This window comes from Pelobates fuscus, chromosome 7, assembly GCF_036172605.1.
Source record: "Pelobates fuscus isolate aPelFus1 chromosome 7, aPelFus1.pri, whole genome shotgun sequence".
Lineage (NCBI taxonomy): Eukaryota > Metazoa > Chordata > Amphibia > Anura > Pelobatidae > Pelobates > Pelobates fuscus.
In genome coordinates, this window is record NC_086323.1 from 124,145,941 (window position 1) to 124,165,089 (window position 19,149).

The 19,149-nt window shown below is 41.6% G+C and overlaps 2 protein-coding genes across 2 annotated transcripts in view; one reads left to right on the forward strand and one right to left on the reverse strand.

The window, feature by feature from the left end:
• Positions 1–19,149, forward strand: part of AMIGO3 (adhesion molecule with Ig like domain 3) — a 455,802-nt gene that overhangs the window by 211,284 nt on the left and 225,369 nt on the right. The window lies entirely within an intron of this gene.
• The window catches only part of APEH (acylaminoacyl-peptide hydrolase), a 52,344-nt gene that overhangs the window by 30,240 nt on the left and 2,955 nt on the right, over positions 1–19,149 (reverse strand). The window contains exons 2-5 of the mRNA XM_063426537.1: positions 4,760–4,889; positions 3,502–3,628; positions 943–1,033; positions 753–828 (exon numbers count right to left, since the gene is read on the reverse strand). Of these exons, the coding sequence (XP_063282607.1) occupies positions 753–828; positions 943–1,033; positions 3,502–3,628; positions 4,760–4,889 (424 nt within the window). The remainder of the gene's footprint in view (positions 1–752; positions 829–942; positions 1,034–3,501; positions 3,629–4,759; positions 4,890–19,149) is intronic.

Sequence of the window (19,149 nt, forward strand, 5' to 3'; positions counted from 1 at the left end):
TGTACCATAAGCAATACTTCCCCCAATCAATATAAGAAACCATTGAAATGATAGGATACTGTTTAAACAATACATATATTTAAAGGAACACTATATCTAAGTGAGTGGCCTGGGTGCCATGTGCCTCCTGATTTAACCATGATTGTTAATCACCAGGAACTACATTTTTATTTTTTGCAGTATTAACCTGCCTCTACTGAATGTCCCTGACAGCCACTACAGGAGCTTCTGTAAAATAGCAAAGTAAAGTAAAACTTTCAGTCAGATGTTCCAGAGAGACCATCTGATTTGCACAGCGTGGCATTCTGCCACGCATGAGCACTAGCCTTCCAATGCTATGGCACTCGATTGGCTGGGAATATCAACATTGATGATCTCAGCCAAAGAGGTGGAATCTCACTGAGGAGACCTGCACTATTTTTTTAACCCTGGCATTGCAGGCCTGTACACCTAAATGATGACTAGGGCACTATAGTGTTAGGAATACATATTAGTATCCCTAACACTATAGTGTCCCTTTTATATATTAAAGAAAACAGGCAACGCATGGGCAGAATAACTAACCTGCTCTCATGCTGGTATGAGAAGTGCCAGATCGGAAGGTCATTTAATAAACCAAAGATGTAGATAAGAATCCCTCCCACTATGTTAGTCACATCCTGCATACCCCACTGATAGAAAGTGTTATTAATCCCCATTACAGTCTCTGTGGAAGCAAGGAACCTGTATCAGGCAGATACAATATAACTCACCATCCTCATACACCTTCCCATGCTTATCGAGAGAGGTCAGGTTGATGCTCTTTATTTTGCAATTCTTGTCCCACACCTAGACAAGGAAGAAATAACAGCTAGCTGGGAAACACAAACACTCATCTGATCGCACTTGGTATTCATTAAGAAACGACTGCTCCCCTTCCCCATATAGATATGTTCCTCTTACCTCCAAGAACTGCGTGTTTTCCCCTTTGGCATTGGTGGTGTCTCGTAGGACAGCTTTCAGTGATCCAGAAAGGGACTCTTTGCTGAGCAGCCTGGGGGAGGGATTTAAAAAAATAAAATAAAAATATAAAATTAACTTTTTTCCCGATGACAGAAATAAATATCTGATCTGTCCATTATTTCAGCCGGCAGATAATGTTTTTCGCTGTTGTTCTCACACACAGAGACATGTATGTTACAGGGCTCAAAGTTTCCACTTGCCACTAGCCGTTGGCAAGTGAAAATTTTGCACTGGTGAATAGCAATTCACCAATGGTGAGACATGAAACTTTAGTGGTCAGTGACTTTTAAGGCCTGGCTAGCACCATAAGGCTTGAAAGTTTGAGCCATATTATATATTTATTCAATGATGCCAGTTAAACTGTTCCATCATATTAGCATTTTAAAAATGTTAACAACAGGAGTAAAACAGAAAACAAAGAAACAAATTATAACATGTGTTAACAAGAAACAAAGGGTTCTGGAGGACCTGGAACAATAATATCACATCATACCCTTAGCTTCCTTTTTGTAATTGAGAAGTTCATTGAAATTATTGCTTAACAAGTTAAAAGTCAGGTATAAGAAATAAATCTCCCAATGGAGAAGAACAGCAACAAGTAATAAAATACCCTGGAGGGTGTCCTCACGAGTGGAATCCCTGACATACAGTGCCATGTTGGTCTTAAGCAGTATAGGAAAGACACAGGCAAGTAAATAGGAGAGGTAAAGTGGTGAGTTGGGAAAAGTGGGAAGATGTCCCCTAGCAAAGTGAGTGGGTGGTAGACCCCCTCAGAGCTATTCCACCAGAAGGTCTAGTGGGGAGCCCAGAGGAGAAAAAGCCTCCAGACATGGGTCCAATTTTTGAGAAAGTGGTCCTTAGTCTCATTTAGATGGTCATGTTTTCCAATTTAAGAATATACCAGATACTAACTTCCACCTGTGCCTATGCCGGAGGATCGCCCTTCCATGTTTTGGTCAAGCAGTCATAAGGCTGCGCAGACTTTATACATATGTTTATGTGCTGCACGGGATAAGGAACTGTCCTTTTATTCCCTGTTAAGAAAGGTCACCTAGGGCTCTAGAGGATAGATCCACAAGAAGGCATCGAGACAGCTTTTCGAATAAGGTCGCCCATAGTGGCTAAACCTTAGGACACCACCACCATGTATGTATGTACCCACCTCTCCGGACCTTTCCCTGCAGTCGGCAGGACTTTATGGCATTTTTTTGTTGTTGACATCGGTTGATTGGATGATATGCAGTGTATTGATAAACATTTTATTTCACCTGCTCTCATCCAACAACTCACTTAAATCACACTCCCACTTATAGAGACAACATCACTAATATAATGTGTTAATACAGTAGGGACAGCAGACGTGCAATTAACTCATAAAAGGTGGACCCATTTGGTTAATTTTGTACAAAGGGTAGGACAAAGTGGGCTGCCTGAAATAATTCAGTCGGTTAGAGCTGGTACTAAACCAGGTACACACTCGTCACTACTGAGTCTTAGGCTATTAAATGGTGAACCTCCCTAATGCCATTCTCTCTTCAACAGCAAAAGGCTAATAGAGGCAGCCCTCAGGGAAAGCAGGGTTACAGGAGAGACAGTGCAGTCTACACCCCTGTGTGGAGAGGCCCCGCACCACCCTTTATCTCCTCAGCAGCCTTAGGTAATGCTGTGATGTGTTTGTGTACGAGTTGCACTGTGGTAACACATGGAATTGCAAAGGGTCTCTATGCCCCATCCCCTCCTCCACAGACACCCACCTAGCTCTATTTTTCACTAAGTTTACCTGGGATTATATCATTTTGTATTGTTGTGTCTATATAATGGGTATGGAATGTAGATGTTGGCTAGTTTGGTTGGGTAGCAGTCATTCAAAACATGAGAGGGTTAACATGATGGATAACAGACCAGCAAATTATTTGGGCAGCCAAGCTAGAAACAAACTAGCTCTACTGAAAATCTTGCCATTTCTTTACATTGACTATGTTCTGTTGCCACTTACTCACAATTCCATGTTGTTTAGTGTAAGCTTTGTAGTGTCTAAAGGAATAATATTAGCAAAGTGTAGTTTATCAAATTCTAGAAGAACAAAAAAAATTATTAAAAAAATACACAAACATGACATTACTATTGAAGAAACTATTGTATACTATTCAAGTATGGCATGCTTATTGTATACTTTTTCAGTCTGCTGTGATATTTTTTTCGCGCTGGGGATTCCCACTTTTTTGCCGAATGGAGGTGTGATGTAAGCTAGCACTTGTCCTTGGAGCAGTGCCCTGTGCCACTAAACTGGAAATTATGGAGAACCGATAAAAGTGATTGCATCTGTAAGGCCAAATAACCAAACTGGAAAAAGTCTCCAACTAGGTTTTTACTTGCAGTTCTATTTTTTCTCCATAGGTCCCAGTTTAGAGAGCACAGCTCTCCGTTTATTCAGCCTCATACTGCACCCACCCCCTCTCGATTTTAAAGTGCTCCCTTGTTCTTGTGCAATCTACTCACTCTCCCTTGATCTCGCAGCTATTCCCACAGGCACCTGAATACACAATGGTGTTATTATCATGGAACACTATGTACTGTCGGCAAAATTTGACTTGCTCGTTGCGATCAAGATCTCTCTGTGTCCACTCTGAAACAGAACAAAGCGAAGAGACATTGATCATATTGCATGCAAATGCAGATACAGTATACTTATTTGTGCACATAAACAATATTATGAAATATGTTGCCACTTTAGAAATACCAGTTAGATTAATAATAATAAACACATTTTTGAACTTGGAGTAGCAATTTAAAGGTTATTCCTACCAAAAACTGTGTTTTAATAAAACATACTTTTAAATTAAATAAGCCTTGCTAGAATGTTCAAGGCCAAGTTCTCACTGTAGCTCAATCCTCCTCCAGTGGCATTATTTGCCCTTACTGAAGGAGAAGGGGCTTACGGGACGGGAGTATTTGGGCCGCATGATGAAGGTGGGCTGTGGTGCCATTAGCCTTTTGCTGTGATGCCATTGCCATTGAATTTACATTAGCCAGACCAAGTATACTCATTCTGAACTACTACTGACAGTGTTGGACTTGTACATCAGCAGGAAACTTAATGTTATCAGTGTGCACAGTTTCTTACTGAAAAGCTGCATATACAGACACCAAAGAAAACTTCTAAATGCTGACATGGTGATGGTGCCTGGAGCAAACCTATAAAGCAACTCTGTCACCTTTTTTGATGACTGCTCCGCTGGGTGTCCAAGGGCTGCAGGGTGCAGGGGAAAGTGAGTTCTACTTACCTAAACCTGTCCTGCCATGGTCTTCCTGCCAATCATCTTCTGTCATTAGGAGTGCACATAACATGAGGTCTATGCAAGGTCCTGAGAGACGGCAGTGAAAAGCCTTTTTTCCTACAGCCATCACTAGTGACGTATGGGGTAAATGATAAGACTTGGAAAAAAGGAAGCTCCACCTTTTGTCAAGTTTTGTCAAGCAGAGGAAAAATACTAAGACTGAGTAGTCCCTTCTTTGTCTTTGGTAGACTCTTGACTGGGTTGGAAATTCTAACACAGTCAATGTGAGTATTTCATAAAGATTTTATCTTTACAAAATACTCCTTGGGTGGGTGGCATAGCGCTTGGAGTCTAATGCTGAAGATGCATATGCAATAGAAGGAGTACCCCTGTATCTTGGAATATATATATACATTTTTAAAATCTAACAGCCTTGCATGTTCTACGCATAGGGGGAAATAATCAATATCATTGCTTACCAGTGTAGATGTTGCAATATTTGCCGCCATATTGTGTAGTGACATCAGGTCCAACGGTTGCACTGTACAGAGTTGGATAATGGCTTAGGTCACGATACAAGGAAACAATTTCCTTGATGCTTTTGATGGGCTGAAAAGAATTACAGAAATAAAGTAATTTAAAAAAAAAATAACACAAAACAACTTAATCACACAAGAAAACATTCTGTCCAAAAAGTAAAATACAAATCAGGTGAGGCCAATAGACTGATATGCAGCAACTGCTGACAGTCTACCTTTGACCACACATCCAATAGACTATGTAGTTTCTCTAAACAATAAGATTACCATGTTATCTGTTCACTATAAAATTAAACGATAATACTAAAGACATTTTTAATAGAATTCTGAAAATAAACTATTAACTGTGCTTTTAATCTTGAAAACACCTCAGCTTGCATTTTCTTTGGATTTGCAACAAATGCAGGTCTGGGTATCTACAGCATACAGATAATCAAAATATCGAATGACATCTTGTATTAGGGCCATGACTGCGGACACACAGGTTAAAACTTGTAGCACACATGTAAGCCATGCATCCAATGACTACAATAACGTTACTCGATGTGAGGTGCTGCAGGTTACTACGTTTTTTTTTTTTTTAAGTACTTGTAGTGTCATGGTTTATGGAATGTCTACAGAAGAAAAACAAAATTAAAACCATGTCTTTTTATGTCTTTTTTTTTTTTTAATTCTTTATTTTTGTCGTGCAGGTGTGTACATCATAGGTTGAAACGCCACAACAGCGTACAGGTTATTTACATGTCAAACAGTGGCATGAGTAGAAGCACGGTTTATATTATAATGCATTTACAAGTGTAGTAATGTATACCTATGTTAGGTTAAATGTTAGGTAGGAACAAATATCTAGTGCGGCGTATCGAGTTGGGGCCTACAGGCCTTTCGACTAAACGCAAAGGTTTCCGCTCAGGTTGGTAAGTGTGTGCCCGTGAAGATTTTAAAATCACGGCTAAGTTGCCGTGGTGTGACCGCTCTGTCTGAAAAACCATGTATTTTTTGAGCGGTGCATTCAGTTACTTTCTGATAAATAGATGTAATAAACATATGCACACAGCCCCTGCAATCACTTTATGAGATGCATTTACAACGTACCTGACAGGGAGGAGTAGGGGGTGATGTCACCTGGGATCTCTTCTGGTGAATTATGATTTGCCACTTTGGAGCCAACCTCTTTAACCAAATAACGATCCCTCTCCCAAACCCCTATGGGAGCATATAGTTTCTTGCATAAGTATTCACCCCATGCCTTTTACTAAATTTTGATATGCTACTATCTTGAATTTAAAGGAACAGCTCAGAAATGGGCTGACCTCTCTCTCTCTCTATATCTATATATCTATATATAATCCAATTAGGTTATGGTGGGGAAAAATTGTGATTGAAAACCCCTTCCACCTGAAGTCTGTGGATACTTAATACAATGTTAAACAAAAATCTGCACACCAGTCAAGCCATAAGACTTGCTTTTCCCACAGAAATCCCAAAACTGCAGCGATGTTGCAACCGCAAAGGATTCTGGGTGGGCATATGCAAATTAGTTCAACAAAGAATCACATTTTTGCCTCATTCCATTTTAAACATGGATTCCTTGTAATCTGTGTTTGCAGTATACAACTGCTTGGAACACAATTTAGGAAAAGATGCAAAACCAGTGAACCACTCATGGACAGCTGTTTCGTTGTTAATGCAACTCATCAGCATGAGGTTGGTTACTGGTGTGCTTATTGAGGCTTGGTAGTGCTTGGGAAGCAAAATCCAATTAGGTTATGGTGGGGAAAAATTGTGATTGAAAATCACAATCATCACAATCAAATCATTTCAATCACAATTTTTCCCCACCATAACCTAATTGGATTTTGCTTCCCAAGCACTACCAAGCCTCAATAAGCACACCAGTAACCAACCTCATGCTGATGAGTTGCATTAACAACGAAACAGCTGTCCATGAGTGGTTCACTGGTTTTGCATCTTTTCCTAAATTGTGTTCCAAGCAGCTGTATACTGCAAACACAGATTACAAGGAATCCATGTTTAAAATGGAATGAGGCAAAAATGTGATTCTTTGTTGAACTAATTTGCATATGCCCACCCAGAATCCTTTGCGGTTGCAACATCGCTGCAGTTTTGGGATTTCTGTGGGAAAAGCAAGTCTTATGGCTTGACTGGTGTGCAGATTTTTGTTTAACATTTTATTAAGTATCTATATATATATATATATATATATATATATATATATATATATATATATATATATATATATTTATGCAGGGCCGCCATCAGGGGGTGACAACCATAACGGTTGTCACGGGCCCGGCGGCCCTGGGGGGCCCGGCCGCCCGGGCCCCACGTGTAGCGCATGCTGATGGGGCCCATCGGGTGGCCCACTCACTTAGGGCCACCCCATGGGCCCTGTATCTTCAGGGGCCCGGTCAGCGCTGCGGCCGTGCAATAGCGAGACCGGGACCCTTTAAAAAAAATCCCAACCGCAAAGTACTGCCACTTCCTCCCAGCTCCCTCCCCTCCCCTCAGCACCGCGCGGGAGGCAAGAAAGACAGGCCGCAGCCCGCAGGAGCCACGCCGACTCCCATCAGCCACAGCCTTCCACCTGCAAAAAAAGGTACGAAAAATTAGCTGTATTTGTGTATGTATGTCTGTGTGTATGTCAGAATGTCTGTATGTATGTTAGAATGTCTGTGTGTATGTTAGAATGTCTGTGTGTATGTTAGAATGTCTGTGTGTATGTTAGAATGTCTGTGCGTATGTTAGAATGTCTGTGCGTATGTTAGAATGTCTGTGCGTATGTCAGTATGTCTGTACGTATGTCAGTATGTCTGTACGTATGTCAGTATGTATGTAAGAATGTCTGTGTGTATGTTAGAATGTCTGTGTGTATGTTAGAATGTCTGTATGTATGTTAGAATGTCTGTGTGTATGTTAGAATGTCTGTGTGTATGTTAGAATGTCTGTGTGTATGTTAGAATGTCTGTGTGTATGTTAGAATGTCTGTGTGTATGCTAGAATGTCTGTGTGTATGCTAGAATGTCTGTGTGTATGTTAGAATGTCTGTGTGTATGTTAGAATGTCTGTGTGTATGTTAGAATGTCTGTGTGTATGTTAGAATGTCTGTGTGTATGTTAGAATGTCTGTGTGTATGTTAGAATGTCTGTGTGTATGTCAGTATGTCTGTGTGTATGTCAGAATGTCTGTGTGTATGTCAGAATGTCTGTGTGTATGTCAGAATGTCTGTGTGTATGTCAGAATGTCTGTGTGTATGTCAGTATGTCTGTGTGTATGTCAGTATGTCTGTGTGTATGTCAGTATGTCTGTGTGTATGTCAGTATGTCTGTGTGTGTTAGAATGTCTGTATGTATGTTAGAATGTCTGTATGTATGTTAGAATGTCTGTATGTATGTTAGAATGTCTGTATGTATGTTAGAATGTCTGTGTGTATGTTAGAATGTCTGTGTGTATGTTAGTATGTCTGTATGTATGTCAGTATGTCTGTACGTATGTCAGTATGTCTGTACGTATGTCAGTATGTCTGTACGTATTCAGTATGTCTGTACGTATGTCAGTATGTCTGTACGTATGTCAGTATGTATGTAAGAATGTCTGTACGTATGTCAGTATGTCTGTGTGTATGTCAGAATGTCTGTGTGTATGTCAGAATGTCTGTGTGTATGTCAGAATGTCTGTGTGTATGTCAGAATGTCTGTGTGTATGTCAGAATGTCTGTGTGTATGTCAGAATGTCTGTGTGTATGTTAGAATGTCTGTGTGTATGTTAGAATGTCTGTGTGTATGTCAGAATGTCTGTGTGTATGTCAGAATGTCTGTGTGTATGTCAGAATGTCTGTGTGTGTTAGAATGTCTGTATGTATGTTAGAATGTCTGTATGTATGTTAGAATGTCTGTGTGTATGTTAGAATGTCTGTACGTATGTCAGTATGTCTGTGTGTATGTTAGTATGTCTGTGTGTATGTTAGTATGTCTGTGTGTATGTTAGTATGTCTGTGTGTATGTCAGAATCACTGTGTGTATGTCAGAATCACTGTGTGTATGTCAGAATCACTGTGTGTATGTCAGAATGTCTGTGTGTATGTTAGAATGTCTGTGTGTATGTCAGAATGTCTGTATGTATGTTAGAATGTCTGTATGTATGTTAGAATGTCTGTGTGTATGTTAGAATGTCTGTACGTATGTCAGAATGTCTGTACGTATGTCAGAATGTCTGTATGTATGTCAGAATGTCTGTACGTATGTCAGAATGTCTGTACGTATGTCAGAATGTCTGTACGTATGTCAGAATGTCTGTATGTATGTCAGTAAGTCTGTGTGTATGTCAGTAAGTCTGTGTGTATGTCAGTAAGTCTGTGTGTATGTCAGTAAGTCTGTGTGTATGTCAGTAAGTCTGTGTGTATGTCAGAATGTCTGTGTGTATGTCAGTATGTCTGTACGTATGTCAGTATGTCTGTACGTATGTCAGTATGTATGTAAGAATGTCTGTACGTATGTCAGTATGTCTGTGTGTATGTCAGAATGTCTGTACGTGTCAGTATGTCTGTGTGTATGTTAGTATGTCTGTGTGTATGTCAGAATGTCTGTGACTGTCTGTGTGTGTATGTCAGTATGTCTATATGTATGTATGCCAGTATGAATTAATGTATGTCTGTGTGTATGTATGTGATGTCGGTGTATGTGTGTGTAAGTCCTCATGCATGTGTGTCTGTATGTATGTATGTTAGTATGTGTCTGTCACTATGTATGCCTGTGTGTCTGTATATGTGTGTATGTCTCAGTATGTGTGTGTCAGTACGTATGCCTATATGCCGTGTATTTCTGTTTCAGTATGTGTGTCTGTTAGTATGTATTTTTATGTGTGTGTGTGTCTGTGTCCTTTTGTATCAGTGTGTGTTTTTGTGTCTGTGTGTATTCCTGTGGGCGGGATTTGGAGGCGGACCCTGTGGGCGGGATTGGAGGCGGGCCCCAGGGGGCCCAGACCCTGAGCTGAGTTAGGGGCCCCAAAATTTCTGGTGGCGGCCCTATATATATATATATATATATATATATATATATATATATATATATATATCCTGCACTCCCAGTAATAAGTGTACTTGCCTGGTGCTATTCAGCATAAGTATAGACCTTGTAATTCAGATAGCACTCAAGGGACTTAGCTTTTATTGCACAAAACATAAAAATCAACGTTTCGGTCTGATGTCCAAAATTTAATCAGGATGAGAGTTTGGGCATCAGACTAAAACGTTGATTTTCATGTTTTGCTAAAAAAAAAAAAATATATATATATATATATATATATAGAAAAATAAATATGATACATTTCTTTAGTTCAACTCTCTGGATTTGCAGTGTCCGGCCTGGAGCTATGTTCAAACCAGGTAGTAGCAGATATCTGTCAACCAATCCTAGTCATTGCATTGTTTTCAGCAAGGGTTTTATGTGAGATGGAACTCAGCACACGGTAGCAGTTCTGTACATGAGAAAACATGAACGTGTCTGCTCGATAAATGAATAACTGCTTTTTTTTTAGTCATTCTAGAAAAGGTGCATGTCATCTGAAGTCACGTGATCCTTTAAATACACACAGTTGTTTGGAGGGATTTTTGCTTGTTTCCCCACTTGCTTTTCTGCACACCATTGTATAGATTAGTGATTAAAAAAAAAAATAATCATGAATACATCTTAATTTCCCTGTTGGTCTTCAGTCTCTTACTATTCAGGCAAGACAGACGCCCCTCTTTAAAAAAAAACTAGCATTCTATCCTCTCTCTTTAGTTGCAAATTTACCGATTTGTATAGCGTTGGTTTTGGAACTTTATAACTGCTACTAGTCATAATGCTTTTAAGAAGAATAAATAGAAATACATTATATTTTGCTACACATTAAACAAGCGGGGTGGAAAAATGAGGGAAGGTCTAGAGCAGTCATGACAGATGCAAGGCACTGTACATTAAAAGCCCCACAGTGAATGCAATGAGTAGCAGGATAGTACCATGTGAAGCCAAGGGGAATTGTTCACGAAAACAGTGAACTATAGTGAATTGAAAATCAAATTAACAAATTTAGACTAAAGTGGCCACGCTATGATTACAGAGGAATTGGAGAATGTGTCCCAATTAATCATTTTGAACAAGATGTTTGGAGTCCAGTTCAATGTTTTTGAATAAACACTATGGAGATAAAACTATTTCAATATTTTACTCTAGGAGGCTGATTAAAGAAACACTCATGTTTAAAAATAAATATAGTTTTGTTTATACTCTTCAGCCTGAATACAACTTACATGAAACCGTATACTGTAACTGTTACCTCATGTTCACAAGACTTGTTATTGCCTATTTCTATGCTTTCTGTCATCACAAAATAAAGAATTTTAAAAAAATAAAATAAAAATTGTTTATGTTTTTAATTTTTTTTAGAAGGAATCTGAATTCAAGAGACACAGAATAATATTAAATGTATAAAATTCTCTGGACTATAATAGGGCATGTGCCATGGGTGATAAAAATTAAGGAAAGCAGGGCAACAAAGAAGGTACTACTATGTCTCCATATGATTGTACTAAGAAGCATGTCTCCACATGGTCTCTCTGGTATGGTTGTACGGTTAGGCACCACCGAATGAAAACAGCTAAAAAGGGTGAACCTTTGCTGTAAACCCCTTATCACGCCTTCCCCTTTTTCTCACTCTTTAAAATCATCATTCTACTTTTTCTAATCTCTCCATATTGAGTCAATATTGTTACTCTTTTCTTAATTAGACAGAGATTGAATGTTGTGCAATGGGTTATAATTAGTTCTTTTGGATCCTCTGAGGATATCTGGTCTTTAAACGCTGGGTTTATACCTCTGAGCAAAGATTCTCATTGGTTTCTCTACAAGAAGACCCTCTTGCAAACTCACTAGGCTAGAACATCTTGTTTTCTGTTCAGTACTGTGTGCCCTCTCTCTTATATGTTTTTTAATCTATAAAATGGCAAAAGAAGTTAAGCAAACTTGCTATTGATATTTAGTATCAGTAAACCACAACATGAATTGCTTCACTGACCCACCTTGCCAGCCGTTCAGAGCTGTGTAATGTTTTTGACAGAAATGCTTCTACAATACTCATTGTGTAACTTCCCATTAAGTTCCCAGTCCATTCAGTAATCCAGGAAACAGAAGAAAGCAAGCATGATTAATGCATGTGCAATTTTTTTTTTCCCCTCACAGAAACCTGTTATACAGCCTTGATCAGTGGTTCCCAACCCAGTCCTCAAATCACATCAAAATGTCAAGACTGGCGTAGGCAACCTTCGTCACGGCAGATGTTCTGAACTACATCTCCCTTGATGCTTTGCCAACATAATGGCTGTAAGAGCACGATTTTCACAATTCTATTCCAGTGGGGATACAGGTAAAACCAGGACCATTGGTATGCCTTGAAGATTGGGTTGGGAAGAACAAGGGTCATGTCCTGAACAGATGAGAGACAGTGACTATAGGGAATTGTTTTACAAAAAAAACAAAAAAAAAAAAACAGCACCTTGGATGAATGGAAGTAGAAGCAGAATTACCTTTTGTCTATGAAAGAAAAAAAAAAGATCTTCCCATGACTGTTTGGACACCAACAATGTATTGTTAAAGGGACACTCCAGGCACCAACCAGGTGCCAACTCCCACTACTCTTAACCCTGCAAGTGTAATTATTGCAGTTTTTTATAAACTGCAATAATTACCTTGCATGGTTAACTCCACCTCTAGTGGCTGTCTACTAGACAGCCACTAGAGGTCACTTCCTGGTTTGTAGCAAGGATTTTCCTTGCTAGAGCGTCGCTGGACGTCCTCACGCTGTGTGAGGACCTCCAGTGTCGCTCAAATCCCCATAGGAAAGCATTGAAATTCGTTTTCAATGCTTTCCTATGGGGAGCGCTAATGCGCATGCGCGGCATACCCGCGCATGCGCATTAGGTCTCCTCGGTCGGTGGGCGGGATCAGTCTCGCCCACCGGCCGACGGAATCACAGGGAGGAGCGGCGCGGAGGAGGAGGCAGCGACAAGGGACATCGCCGCTGCCTCAGGTAAGTCACTGAAGGGGTTTTCACCCCTTCAGTAACCGGGGATTGGTGGGTGGGAGGGTGATTGTTTTCCTGGAACTGGAGTTTCCCTTTAATGATTACACAAAATAAAAGTTTTTAAAGATTTTTTTTAACAAAGAGTAAAAAATACCTTACACTCAAATACATAAAGCTCACATGATCTTCAAGGAGTCATCAAAAAGCTAAGACAAAAAATTGCCAAACTATACACTTTACACAGGGTAACTGAATAAATAATTTTTCTGGCCATATCCATGGCAGCACAACAATGGGTAGCTCCTCCCTATCCCTAACCAGACAGGAACCTAATTAAAACATAAGGTATAAGTAACCCCTCCTACCATCAGCCTTTTTGTTCCTGTCCTAACCCTAGGACAGGCTTAGTCATTCTAAGATTAGAGAATTTTTATTTTTGGCTTACCTGAGGGTTGTTACCTTCTGCCTCAAGGGAGTTCAGCCTCTCTCCATTGGGAAGTCTTCAGTATGTGTCCCTGTGCAAAGGTAACCCCCTAGAGAAACCCCTTTATTTATTTTTTTAAATTCTTTATTTTTGAGTGCAGTTATTGACATAACAGTTTGCCTAGCCACAACAGCCATGGCAAAAAAAAAGAATTTTATGCAGCGAACATGTGGCAATGGAACAAATGCACAATTTTTATAGTTATATAACAAGTGTAACGTTACAAGCTTACGTACGGTCAATTTGTCTAGGGGTATGTGTGGTCGGGCGGTAACTTTAAAGTTACTCAATAAGAGACCGTGACTATAATTCGTAGTGCTGCTTCCTCACAGGTCGAGCACTAGTGGTCTGTTGCTTAGTCGAGAGTGATGGGTGTGGGTGTCTAGTCTGGGTATATCTCTGAGTTGTCCGCAATGGGGTGTACCATAAGAGTGTTCCCAGTTTAGTCGCTCTAGTAGCCCGTTCCCATTGATTAAAGCATGCTTATAGTGTTCGTGCTTACTTCAAGCTGAATGGGTGGATGCATATAGTGCGGGGTTTGGGCCTAACGGCCTGAGACGCAGGTGTGCTGGTTAGTATATGCATGCGTGTTTAAAGCCCCTGACCAAGGGGGTTGCGGGGGGGGGGGGGTTAGTAGTCGCCACTTACTATGGTCTTGTTATTGGTAGTTATGGTCGGCATGAGTATAAGTTAGGTCTGTCCCTAACTAAGTCGAGGTTGAGCAATAAATGGTAAAACGGTGTATACAAAATCAAACCAAAACATTAACGTTAAAATATATAATCAAAGTTCGTGCTTGTTAATCGTGGTCGTCCGTGCTTTGCGGGTCAGCCGTTCTCGGTACAAATGGTTTTATGGAAGCGGGATCCCAAGTCGCCGCTGGTGCTCTCAAGGTGGGGGGGATGCTCGGACATGGCAGCCCCAGGGTCTCCAGAAAGTTTGTCACTTCAGCCACGGAGGGCAGATTGTGTGTAGTCCCGCCATGAGTGACAGTGAGGGAGCCGTTCGCCCCCCATCGGTAGGCCAGTCCTGCTGCCCGGAGCTGCGTTGTGACTGGGGTGAATGACTTGCGGAGAAGAAGTGTGGGCCTTGTAAGGTCACGGTAGAAGGTTAGGATCGAGGTTTCGAAAGTGAGGGGTGTCCTTCCTCTTAGCGCTGACATGATCTGGAGCTTGTCAGGTAGGGAGATGCAGCGAAGGATGACATCCCGGGCCATATTGGGCTGAAGGGGAGAGTGGCCTGGTAGACGATAAACGCTGTCTATTGCTACCTTCTTAGCCACAGCATGTGGCAGGATTGTGGCCAGCAGTCTCCTGATATAGTGGGGAAGCTCCTCCGCCATAGTCGTTGCGGGGATACCCCTTATTTTAATACGATTCCGTCTCTGGCGGTCTTCCATCGTGGTGAGTTTATGTGCCAGTGATTGTTGTTGCATTTGGAGCCTTGTGATAGAGTCTGTTACTGTAGATAGGTGGGATTGCACCTGTGCTAAGGCAGATTCGGTGGTCTTGCCTCTCTCCGACACTGCTCGTACTTCTCTTTTTAGGATGGCCGAGTCTGCTGCGAGCAAGTTGTGGATTTCTGCTAAGAGGAGTTTCAGGTCTTTCTTGGTAGTCGGCGCCGAGTCATCAGCTGCCTCCAGTGACTCGGCTTGAGTTGCCGGTGAGGGTTTCGAGCCTCCGGGCTCGTTGTGGCCTTGTGTGGTGCTTGGATCTCTGTCGGGAGTGTCACTTGCGACAGTAGGCCGAGGCTGTGCGGGCCTTTGGAACATGGCCCCGATATCCCTGCCATCCGTTGGGGCGTGCGTTTTTTGCGAGCGCCGACCCATGCCTGGCATAGTTGTTGGCAATGCGAGTGGTGTTGGGTCGTCAGGCGTCTCAGCCCAGGTCTGCTCGCCACCTCCCAGGAGGTTCTCTAGGCTTTGCAGCGTGCGGTAGGCCCCGGATTTGTATTTCCGCCGGGCAGACTTTGCTGGTTGAAAAAAAGGCATCTATCAGTTCTGCCTGTTCTGCGGAACCTGTTCGCGCTGGTGCCGTGACCTGATCGGGTTCGGTTCTGCCGATATCGTCTGGATTAGATTTGATATTAGGGAGCTTCGAGAAATGGCGTCTGGTCAGGACGATTGGTAAGCCCCGCCCCCCAGAAACCCCTTTATTGACCAGGGGTTCTAACTTGCTGTGACCCTAGGAGTAGCAAGATCATGCCATCACCATAATTCCTGCAGTGACCAAGGGGTAGCAGGTTGGGCATGCACATACAGAGCATATGGATTTACTTGCGGTGACCCTAGGGGTAGCAAGATTATGCCATCATCCTGTCTCCTGCAGTGACCAAGGGGTAGCAGGCTGGACATGCACATACAGAGCACATGGTTTGCAAGGATTAATATGACATTGACTAACATTCCATCGGTGAAAGAGTTAATGTGAGACAGACTAGCATTCCATCACTGATAGGATTAAAGTACAACTCTGTTATCCTGTACTTTCCCATGGATTTACATGCTGTGAACCTAGAGGTAGCAAGATTTTGTCATCAGCCTATTTCCTGCAGTGACCAAGGAGTAGCAGGCTGGACATGCACATACAGACCACGTGGATTGCAAGGATTCTATGAGATTAACTAACATTTCATCCCTGAAGGAGTTAATGTAAAATGGACTAGCATTCCTTCACTGAAAGGGGTAAAGTACAACTCACTATCTTGTACTTTCCATTGGATTTACTTGCTGTGACCCTAGGGGTAGCAAGATTTTGCCATCACCCTATTTCTTAGAGTGACCCAGGAGTAGCAGGCAAATATATGGATATAACCCCTTCTACCCTTCATCGGTTTCATCTATACGGTAAGGGTTTTCTGCTATTTGAGTTTCAATCAAACTTATTCCTAGGCTTCATTTTTTGGGGGGTACATTTGAGTTGGTCAATTTGCCAAGTTATTAATGTGCAAATAGTGGGCAATCAGTTTTTCATTTCCAATGTCCTTATGAGGTGTGTGTTGTCAATTTGCATTTATATTTTGGAAGTCTTTTGTGTACTTCTTTCCCTCCCTTGGTTATTGCTTGGGTATTACCCATTGTTGTGCTGCCATGGATATGGCCAGGAAAAAGAGAAATACTTACCGTAATTTTCTTTTCCAGGTAATAGGCCATGGCAGCACAAGGATCCCACCTAGGGATATTGCTGGAAACAAGACTGAGGGTGGGAGGGGTTACTTATACCTTCTGTTTTAATTAGGTTCCTGTCTGGTTAAGGATAGGGGAAGCTAGCCATTGTTGTGCTTCCATGGCCTATTACCAGGAAAAGGGGAAATACTTAGCGTAATTTTCTTTTCCTGGTAATAGGCCATGGCAGCACAAGGATCCCACCCAGGGATATTGCTGGAAACAAGACTGAGGGTGGGAGGGGTAGGAGGGGTTACTTATACCTTCTGTTTTAATTAGGTTCCTGTCTGGTTAGGGATAGGGGGAGCTAGCCATTGTTGTGCTTCCATGGCCTATGACCAGGAAAAGAAAATTACGGTAAGTATAAATAAATTTTCCTGTATGGTCTTCTCTGATCATGTGGTGGCAATTAACGAGAGACAGATTCCTTCTATATAGGCGGTAAAATTAGCTATACAACTCAATAAACCACCAGAAACCTTTTAGTTCTCATAGTTTTAACCAAGTCAACTACACTGTAAAATGTAAAGCTAATAGATTTCTTGGGAGAGGTGAAAGTAATGATCAAGAAAACATAATTGGCACGTAAGTTGCCTGGATAATATAAAGGACAATCTGCAGGCATTCCTTCCTGGTTCTGGCCTGAATTCTTTTTTACTTATTTTTATTAAACAAAGAAAAGGAAGGAAATCATATGCTAGTCAGGGATCCCACATTTTTGATGATAACGACGGTCAGACTACAAAATAGTAACAAAAATACTTTCACCCTCTGAGACTATTAGATCTTTAAAAGTTATCACACTTGCAGTCTCTCTCTCTCTCTCACGCACACACTCTATACATAATGGACTAAAGTTTGGAGTCTTCTGGCGCCATCCCATGGTAAGGAGTCAAACTATTTTTGAACGGTTTCACACTTACCTGGGTCCTTTAGGTCTTCTCTTTACTGTTAATGCAGAAACTCTGTTTTCACTTAGCTAGCAATTTTGCAAAACATTATTATTAGATGGGAGCATGAAAACTTGCACAAAAATAAAATTGTTTGACTAATCCCGTACGAAAAATTCATGACCCATAACTGTTATTCCACAAAAGTCCAATTATAGTGTTAGTTGTAGTTATGTAAACATATTGGTAATATTTTCATACAAAAATGGGAAATCTAACTAATCTTCTCTGATTCTACTCTGCATTCGGTATCTCATTGCTTCTTGCGTATTTCAGCGTCTGAGATTGTAAAAGTACACAACAATAAATTTATTTGCGGCTTTGCAAGGAATGTTTATTAATAGCCGACTATAAATCAATGCTTTGTGATAAAGCAGCACCCGGTTCTTATATAGACATTCAAGCAACTTCAGTACAATAAGTTAAACCTTGATACTTTTACAAATGTCCAAAATAAAGCTATGGCATGGAGAAGACCAAACTCTGAATTTCATCTGCCTCCAATGCAGCAAGATTTTGTGGTGACAGACCGAACTGCTATCAGTAACAACACTGCATCTCAGTGATCCCAGCATTTACTGGCTGTCTGAGAGTGATAGGAGTGTGATTGCGGTCAGCATGTTCAGTTAATGCAAGATTTTTGTAGAAATGCCGTCACCTTTTCAAAACTTTAAATGTACAGAATATTGGCAAACATCCCGAAATGTGACAGATAAAACTGTACCAGCATTGTCTCATTGGAATGATATCAGTCTACCTCAAATGCATGTTTATATTGGGGGCTACTAAACAGTGGTTTTGGGCAGTGGAGTGTCCATTTAATTTATATCTTTCCCATAGTTCAGACCAGAGAATAGGCGTGAGGTTCGAAGATGCTCAAATTATCTCCGTGCCACTGCCATGGTTAAAGGGCTCATGGAGGATCTTTTTTGCCCTATACTCAGAAAAAAAACCAATGGGTGTAGGGAGTGTTTGAGCAGCTCTGCTGCCCAACCATTCCCATATTTAACCTCTCACCCTTCACCTTTGAGTGAGGGTCATGGGGGGACCCTTTGTTAGGTTGACACAATTTTAATAAATGTTTGCCCATCGCTCAGACAATGGGATGGAGAAAGAGAGAAGACATGCAGTGTCGCTGCTTATGCACCACCGTTTTTAACACATTAAATGCCAGCCATGGCTAAGGGTCAAATTGTGGCCAGGGTGCTTTTTCATCTTATGTCAGAGATCAAGAATGCTGTTCTTCACTGTCCACCTGCTCCAATTTTTAACTTCCCATTGTCTGCCAACGAGTTAAAGGTGTGCACACGGGGGGGCGGGGCCTGGCCGCCGAGCTAGCCGGTCGCACCTCACAACAGCTCCGGCAAATCTTGGCTTAAAAACTTACAATATGGATCTGTTGAACTCCCCTCGTTGACCTACCGCGGTGGGCTGGCACCTATGGAGACACTGGACCCGGGGAGAGGCTTGCAGCTGATGTTTTAGTCCCCCGGTGGGGTACGCATCGCTCCTTTTGGATGAGGCCTACTCAGGCGGTGAGTGAGGCGGACGGCCGCCGCCCGCTATCCTGCCCAATGCTACTCAGCCAGGCTCCTTCGGCTGGGCAACCTGGGCCTTGTTCCCCCCCCTCTGGACCGGTGGGGGTGATCCCGGCCTG